This window comes from Gymnoscopelus microlampas (genome assembly GCF_963454915.1).
Source record: "Gymnoscopelus microlampas genome assembly, chromosome: 12".
NCBI classification, from domain to species: Eukaryota; Metazoa; Chordata; class Actinopteri; order Myctophiformes; family Myctophidae; genus Gymnoscopelus; species Gymnoscopelus microlampas.
The window spans coordinates 7,995,045-8,004,054 of record NC_139949.1 but is presented as its reverse complement, the minus strand read 5'-3'; the positions used below and the strand labels follow the sequence as shown (position 1 = coordinate 8,004,054).

At 42.4% G+C, this 9,010-nt stretch overlaps 1 protein-coding gene across 1 annotated transcript in view; it reads left to right on the top strand.

The window, feature by feature from the left end:
- The window catches only part of kcnj15 (potassium inwardly rectifying channel subfamily J member 15), a 6,782-nt gene extending 7 nt beyond the window's left edge, over positions 1-6,775 (top strand). The window contains exons 1-4 of the mRNA XM_084073822.1: positions 1-233; positions 1,987-2,249; positions 2,787-3,165; positions 4,045-6,775. The exon at positions 1-233 is cut by the window's left edge and continues 7 nt beyond it. Coding sequence (XP_083929948.1) covers positions 2,001-2,249; positions 2,787-3,165; positions 4,045-4,454 — 1,038 coding nt within the window. The 5' untranslated portion in view covers positions 1-233; positions 1,987-2,000 and the 3' untranslated portion in view covers positions 4,455-6,775. The remainder of the gene's footprint in view (positions 234-1,986; positions 2,250-2,786; positions 3,166-4,044) is intronic.
- Positions 6,776-9,010: the final 2,235 nt, after the last annotated feature.

Genomic DNA, 9,010 nt, shown 5'->3' with positions numbered 1-9,010 from the left:
TCGACCCACATGGCGGAACAACAGCCTGTCCAGGTTCTCATGAAGTTGTCCTGAATATCAATGGGACAAAGTTCACCTCTCTCTCCCCGAGCGGGACAATAGCAGAGAGCAGTCATTGTGGAGCAGGGTGCTATAGGGTGCTATTAAGACGTTTCATCTTACACACACACTACTGTGTGGAACACACCAACACACACTTGCACTGCGTTCTACCATCTGACTGCACACAGCAGGTGAGCTACAACATGCTCTGTTATTCACCACTGTTGGTTTTGACAGCAGATTTTGATTTAGTTTTAGTCAAAGTCTTTTGAATGAAATTTAGTTCTAGTCATATTTTTGTTATCTGAAATGTTTTAGTTTTAGTCTAGTTCTAGTTGACTAAATATCATGATATTTTAGTAGACTAAATCTACATTGATTTAGAGGACAATTACATTTTTTGACAGATTTAGCTGCGTGCTGAAAATAGCCGATCTACAACCAAGCATAAAATGACTTGTCTGGATCTCTTCTCCACCAGTTCCTCCCCAACATTTCCGTCTAGTTTGTATTTGTTGATGAAATTGTGTGTATATTTAATCATAGTTCTTGTCATCATAGCGTAGTTTTTATTTAGTTTTCGTCAGTGTAAAAAGGTAGCCGACAAACATCTTTCGTCATTGTTTTAGTCAACACACAGAATTACTTGGTTGACCGGACGGATTCCCTCAGGGATCTACACACTAGTGACTTTTTTGTTTTTGCTCTACATTATATATAGATATAGATAATGTTTTCCCCAAAATAGGGGTTTACATGGTTAACTTAAATAAATTCAAATATGACTTAAGTGAACAAAATGACTGGCATCAAATTATACTCATTATGCAGAATTTTCAAAATGTGTCCAAATCTTTCAAAGACAGCCGGTCTACAAGCTCACAATGCATCGCGGCACATTGTGCGATTGTCTATTTTAAAATAGACAAAGGTAAACAGGGCTTCATTGGTTGATGTATGCTTTGTAATAATCTAAATCTACAAAGTAACTAGTAACAGAACACGGTTTAAAAGAATTGTAGTGGAGTAAAAAGAGTACAACCCTTTGATTTAATTTGAAGTTAACACAATAATGAACACAATAAATACACCCGCAAATGGGCTACTGCAAGAGATGCTGATTAAATTAACCTTTTCATAACTGTTGACCTTGACAAGTACGACTTTATTGCAGTTAAACCCCTTCCCCCGGAGTCCCCTGGGCTCTATATTTGTTTAAATACCCGTTTATGCAATACCCACTGTTGTACTGTTGTCAGAGTAAACCAGAGCGGTAGCCCCTACCAAACGACCGATTGACCAAATATGGAGATACAGGATCCATGATGCCATCATCAACTGCTCACATCGTGTTGATGACGTATGCCCCCCAAAGCCCCCCCCCCCCCCCCCCCCCACACAGATTTAGTGTGACTTTCATGGATTTTGACAACCGAATTCCCGTAAATTCCGCGTAGATATCTAGTCTGAAATCTCTGCATTTCCGAGGGGCAATTAAAAAAAATGCCTCTGGTGATAAACCAGACCCACATTTGCATACTGGGCCCTGATTGGTCCCTCACAACTCTGGAGGGACAGAAATCCATAAAATCTCTATTGAGAGGGGACAGACCTAATCTGCCACAGGCAATTATTTTTTTTGCAATGGCCGATTCGCCTGGAGCCAGGCTAGTCAGGCGGTGCCCGAGTTATGCCCGGGAGATACACAGACAGACAGACAGACAGACAGATAGACAGACAGACAGACAGACAGACAAACAGACAGAGACAGACAGACAGACAGACAGACAGACAGACAGACAGACAGACAGACAGACACAGGTTTTGCGATACCTTAGTGTATGTTGAAACAAAATGGAAGATGGCAGTCATAACAATGTGTGCATCCTTCTCTCAATACTGCGGTTGGTTAACGATAAACTACATTATTCTGGTTCCATCCAGCCGGCAAGTCAACAATGAAAGGCATGATGACCAAGAAGACAGAGGTCCAGCGTCGCATCGTGTCCAAAGACGGCCACAACAACGTGCGTATCGACAACGTGGAGGGCATGGTCAAGCTGTACCTGCACGACATCTGGACCACGGTGGTGGACATGAAGTGGCGCTACAAGCTCACGCTGTTCGCCTCCACCTTCGTCATGACCTGGTTCATCTTCGGCGTCATCTTCTACTTCATCGGCATGGGCAACGGCGACTTTGAGGAGGTATTGGGTTGTCGTCTGCTTTTTTTGGGCTCTTGGTCTTGTGTTTTCTGCCTTTTTGTGTCCGTATTGTGAGGGGGCAAAAGTTAATCAAAGTATTCTATTTCATTCCATTATGAAAAGTTAAACAAAAATCAATAATGCATTTAAATGAAAAATAATACATTTTGGGGGGAACATTTTGAAACGTTTTTTTGTTCTTTGAAAATAGCCAATCTATGAGCTTAAAATGCGTCACGATGCAACAAGTAGGTCTTCTCCTACTGTACCATGTGATGCGTTATAGATCGACTATTTTCATTACTTTTGCGCGTCGCTGTTGTACGATGACACATGAATTAGGACTTAAGTGCTTAATCAAACTAATCGATTTAGACAATTACAACATCCAATTATAACATCTACAGTATTAGAATGTGAGCTTGCCGTCGATTCGGCGTCGATTGGTGTCGATTGGTGACATAAAAACGAAAACAGATGATACCAAACGATGCACTTGAATCCGATCCATCCAAATTATGTATCTATCTACGTGTCCAGGAATTGCCGTCCAACCACACGCGCTGCCTGGTCAACGTGGAGACCCTGACCGGAGCCTTCCTCTTCTCCCTGGAGTCGCAGACCACCATCGGCTACGGCTTCCGCTACATCTCGGAGGAGTGTCCGCTGGCCATCTTCACCCTGGTGGCCCAGCTGGTCATCACCGGCCTGGCCGAGATCTTTGTGACGGGGGCCTTCCTGGCCAAGCTGGCGCGCCCCAAGAAGCGGGCGGAGACCATCAAGTTCAGCCACTCGGCGGTGGTGTGCCGGAGCGAGGGCAAGCTGTGTCTGATGGTGCGCGTGGCCAACATGAGGAAGAGCTTACTGATCCAGTGTCAGCTGGCCGGGAAGCTTCTCCACCCCAACGTGACCGAGGAAGGCAAGATCCTTATGAAATCTATTCTGTCATTATTCTTAGTTATCTTGTTGCTGAGATGTTTTCTACTTTTTGTCGCCCCTGTCCCGTCCGTCTGTCTGTCTGTCTGTGACGAGCTAATCTCTGGCACCGTTGGGCTGATCGACATGAAACTATACACGCACACTCCCTGTAGGCCAGAGCAGAGCCTCTGCCCCAAATCTTTCACATGGGCCTGTTATAGTGCTACCAGGAGGCCGATTTTTGCAAAAAAAATAATTTTATATTACTCCTACAGATTTTGTCCAAATATCACACAAATCGGTACACATTATCTCTCATGTGATCAAGACGGATCTGTCCGATTCTTCATATTCCTGATTGACTAATTTTGGCTTCCAAAGTTTGCAGGGGTGGTTTTGAACAAAATGCCTCAAATCTTGAATGCAGCGTCCGATTGCCGTGAAACTTTGCACACACATTACCACTAGGCCAAGGAAGAAATGCAAGCATCCATTTTTCAAATCGGCATCATGGTGGCGCTACAACAGGCCGATTCACGTCTTGGCCTATAACTCGACTATAACTTGAACTGTAGGGCATACAATCAAACTTATTTTCCCCTTGGATTCCTTGGAGAATTATGCAACTCCCCAAATAAACCACACCCATTTCCACCTGACACGTTTTCCACCACGTTGTGTTTTTTCCCAACTTTTGTTGGCCCACAATAAGCTACCCGACCTGGCGGAGACCTGTGCTCCGAGGAGCATAATTTTTCTAGTTCTTTATGTATCTGCCCGACGTTCTAACTGCTATGCTGACTCTAAACAAATGCCCACAGGATCAATAAACTTCTGTCTGTCTATCTATCTATCTATCTATCTATCTATCTATCTAAAGGCGAGAAGACCAGCGTGCACCAGAGCCACGTGGACTTCTACATGGACTCGAGCGGCGAGTGTCCGTTCCTCATCCTGCCGCTGACCTTCTACCACGTCCTGGACGAGAGCAGCCCCCTGGCGGGCCTGACCGCCGCGAACCTGCACACCCGCGACTTTGAGCTGCTGGTGACGCTCAACGCCACCATGGAGTCCACGGCCGCCACGTGCCAGAGCCGCACCTCCTACGTCCCCCAGGAGATCCTGTGGGGCTACGAATTCAAGCCCGTGCTCTTCAGCACCACCGGGGGGCGCTACGTGGCCGACTTCAACTTCTTCGACAAGGTGCAGGTCAGCAACGACGCCGGCCTCCTCCTCAGCAGCAACAACACCGAGAAGCTGAAACTGGAGGAGGAGTACAAGAGAGAGTGAAACGGTTCTGATAGTCCTCATACAGTAGGCTCTGTGCACGGCAGCGATATTGGAAATAAATTGGGGACTCTTTCTTATACTTCCTTCACAGGTGTTACCAATGATGCTAATTATTGTGTTCCATTCTGGTCAAATAGAGTCAGGGTGCTGATATTGTGCATGTTGGCTCACTGGAAACACTCTGCTACACCAGTGGGTCTCAAAGTGTGGTTCAGGGACCCTCATGGTTCAAATGGCCCCTTATGGGTGTGTAACTCTCAGAGTTATGGGGGTCCTTGAAATGAAAAAGTTCAAACTAAATGGAACAGAGCCTTACTTAGTATAATTGGTAACACCTGTGAAGGAAGTAAGGAAGAGGCCCAATTCCTTTCCAGTATGGCTGCTGTGCATAGTACCCTATTGATTCCTATACCTCGTCGACAGTGGTGAAGAGTATAGTACATTTACTCAAGTACTGCACTTAAGTACAAGCCTGAGGTGCTTTTGCTTTACTTGAGTAGTTCCATTTTTGATACTTCATGTTCTAATCCACTACATCTCAGAGGGGAATATTACTTTGCGATTTAGATTAGGCTATTGTTACAAAACACTCATTAACCAATGCCTTATTTTACACTTCAGCTATTAAAAAATAGCCGTTCTACAAGCTCAGCGCGTCCCGTTGTGAGCTTGTACGCTAGATAGGCTATTTTCTATAGTCTACACGTTTTTAAAACATTCAAAAAACATGTAAATTGGGCCTTTCTGCATAATGACTAGTTTTACTATTGATACTTGAAACTGGGAGAGGAGTAACCTACGAGAGAGACTAGAGAAAGCGGTTGTTTTTGACGTTCGCAAGCCCGATTCATACATTGTCGCACAACGGCGTGACACGATGAAGATAGCCGACCTATAAGCTTGTACATCTGCTTTTTTTGTAGGAGCATACATTAGCCAATATTCTTCTGCTCTGACACACATACTACAGAATATCTTTCAAGAATAAATAAAACATTTACTGTAGGGATATTATTATGTAATTTCAGAGCCAATTAAGAAGCCTCTTCCTGCGGGTAGTTGAAGCTGCAATATTGAACTTATTTTAATGAACAAAATATTATTTTAAAGTTGTTCTAAGTGATATTTTTATTTATTTAAAACAAAACGTTTCTTTTGTTTTTATTAAATGTTATAGCTCTATATTGTCATAGCAATCATTACTATAGAGTTGTTGTTCGGTAATAGGGGTCTCCTGTCTCTCCGGCTCTTTAATAAACACAAAATACATTTTCAGGTGGAATGCAAATTTCATCCAAGTTGCAAATGACCTTTTAACCCAGACAGAGGACATTAAACCTGCAGCTTTAAGCTGAATGAAACTCGCTGGGTGTCTTGCATTCCTTCAGTTATTCATTCATTCAGACCTTTAAGTAAAACCCTCAGGGACACATCCTTCCAGGTTATATTGTTGTGAACTGAAGTGACTAATGCATGATGTGCCCAAAAGAAGTTGTGTAAATTCTTCTTGTCAACCTATGCTCTGGAGCTGTGGTTCCCAACTGTTGTTCCTTGGAGCCCCCCGTTTCACATCTGACTAAATACTGAGACCCCTCCATAGTAACTTAAAGGACCACATCACCCATTTTCAACCTATCTTCATATTATTGGTTCTCACTAATGCTCATGATAATATGGTACCAGCCTTGGGCTGTGGACACCTCAGAAACCAGTGACATCATCATTTATTTATTTTATTAACGCGAGAACAATGGCTTCCATTATAGCAACTTCCAGGAAGAGAAAGCCTGCAGTTTCTATTAGCTTTCTAAGGGAAAGCCTGCAGTTTCTATTAGCTTGGATTCCCCATCAATGATGTCACTGGTAGGCGGGTTTCTGAACCGTCCACAGCCCTCCTCTGAGACACAGAGTGAGGAGACAAAAAATGGTGCCATCTTATAATGAGCATTAGTGAGGACCAATTATATGCAGATAAGGGTGAAAATGGGTTATGTCGTCCTTTAAGACCTAAATGATGTACGACAAACTGTGAAAATAGCCAAATCTGCAAGCTCACAAGGCGTTGCATTGGCTATTTTTTCTTTTTTCTTTTACTTTAAGTAAATGTACAACACTGGTTCTAATCAAAATCACCTGTAACTAATGTCTACATCTGTTATTGCTGATTTATATCAAATACTCATTGTGGCAACTTTTTGTTTTTGTATTTTATTTTCTGTTTTTCTTTATTTTTTATATACAATATTGTTTGTCTGAGTACTTAACGTGTTAATATTTCTAATATTTGCTGCTGTTCACTACAATAAAAGAGTTTGCGTTAGGGAATGAACCAATACTTGGACAAAGAAAGCACATGAATGCCATCATAATGTCTCGCTCTGTGGTGTTGTTGTGGTAACAATGACTGTATATCTAGTTACAACACAGTGAGACCAGGCTTTTATTTTGACAAAACACAGCAGAGCTATTTGGCTGTGTCAACCCCACCCCAACACAACACAACACAACACACAATGACAAGAATAAATCTAGTGCTCAAAACCAGTGGTTCTCAAAGGTCTGGGGACCCCAGGGGTCCTTGAGGGAGGTTAAAGAGGGTCACCAGCAAAACTAGTTAATGTAGCTTCCAATGGTGGAAAGTAACCAAGTACATTTACTCAAGTACTGTAGGCTACTTAAGTTCAATTTTGTCACATTTTTTTTTTTTTTACTTTACCGGAGTGTTTACAATTTTCAGTACTTTTACTTCTACTCCACTATTACAAAACATACAGTACATTTACCACTTTAGCCCTATTTAAAATATGGCAACGCGTTGTGAGCTTGTAGATGGGCTATTTTCAAAAGACTTTTACACATTTTAGACTGGACTTTCTGCATCACTAGTACTTTTACTTTTGGTACTTTAAGTATATTTTGATGCCAATACTTTTGTACTTTTACTCAAGTAAAACTTGTAACAGAGTATGTCTGCATTGCAGTATTGATACTTTTACTTAAGAAAAACATTTGTGTACTTTTTCCACCATTGGTAGCATCAAAATCAGTTTAACCACTACAAACCTATATACATCGACAATTTGAAAACAGCAGACCTATTTAAGGTTGATGCATCGTGAGCTTGTAGATCTGCTATTTTCAACAACAAAAACATCTCGAAAGAAATGTCAAATGTTTTAAATATTTTTAGACATTTTAACAACACAAATCTTGTATGGGGGTCCCTGGCATATTTTCAGATGGGGGTCCGCAACCAAGTCAATACCTTACCAATAATACACCTTATTGGTCTCAAGCTTTTTAGAGTTCTGGACCACTCGCATTTTTCAAACAATGCTCAAGGACACCACCTCCCCACAACTACATTTAGAGTAAGATGGCATAACACAGTCATTTCTATATTTTTCAAATTCATATTTAACATTCTAAAGCCAGATGTATACTTTGGTTGATCTACCCGCTATTTAGCCAATGAATAAATATTATGTGAACCCATTTGTATTATCCAGTTTTCCATTTCAGAATACACATTTTTCTTTTTACTATATCTTCATCTACAAGTAAGAAGCGCGAACGCTGGAAGCGAACGCAGTTCTATATTTCAGCCACACTGTAGTAGTGAACTCTGGCGCACTCTAGCGGCTGGACACAGGTAGTGCAGCTGCTATATTTCAGTCACGGAGTTTTGAGTCACATGGGGGCACGAGCCAATGAGAGCGTGAGTCACATGGGGGCGCGGCTGCACACATACTGCACACAGACAGACACACAAGCCGAGCCGAGTTACATAGTAGTAGGCTCCACTTGGGCGGAGTCGCGGCTTCGCCGCGCCTCCTTCCGCGTTCGCAAAAATACTGACAGAGAGAAACAGACTATTCCAAAAGGGTTCACATATTTTCCCTATTCTGGAGAACTTTTGAGACAATAGCAGATCTACAAACTCACAATGTGACCCGCTGTGAGCCTACAGTAGATTAGTTATGTTTTAGCGATGAGATTTGGTGGGAGGGAAATAATACTGACCTAGTATGGAGCCTTGGGGGTGCCAGGTCAACAAAGTAAAAAGGGTTTAATGGTTAAGATTTATATTAGCAATTATTGGTGGTTAGATGCATGTTGTGGGTTTCTTGGCGGTAAGAATTCCCTTGTGGTGAACTGGCCCTATATAATCTGAAACTAATTACACACAATTAACAATGTGATTTATATCAAATGAATGGTGGTATAGGCTCTATGCACAGCAGCCATTGTGAAGACATTCACAAGTGTTACCAATGATACTAATGAAGGCTCTGTTCCATTCTGGTCAAACAGTGTCAGGGTGCTGATATTGTGCATGTTGGCTCACTGGAAACACTCTGCTACACCAGTGGGTCTAAAGTTGGGGTCCAGGGACCCTCATGGTTCCTTGAGGGGCTTCCAAATGGCCCCCTACGGGTGTGTAACTCTGAGAGTGTACAAATGGAACCAAATGGATCCGTAAGGGTCCATTTGGTTCCATTTGTATACACTCTCGGAGTTATGGGGGTCGTGGAAACCACTGTGCTACACTAAAT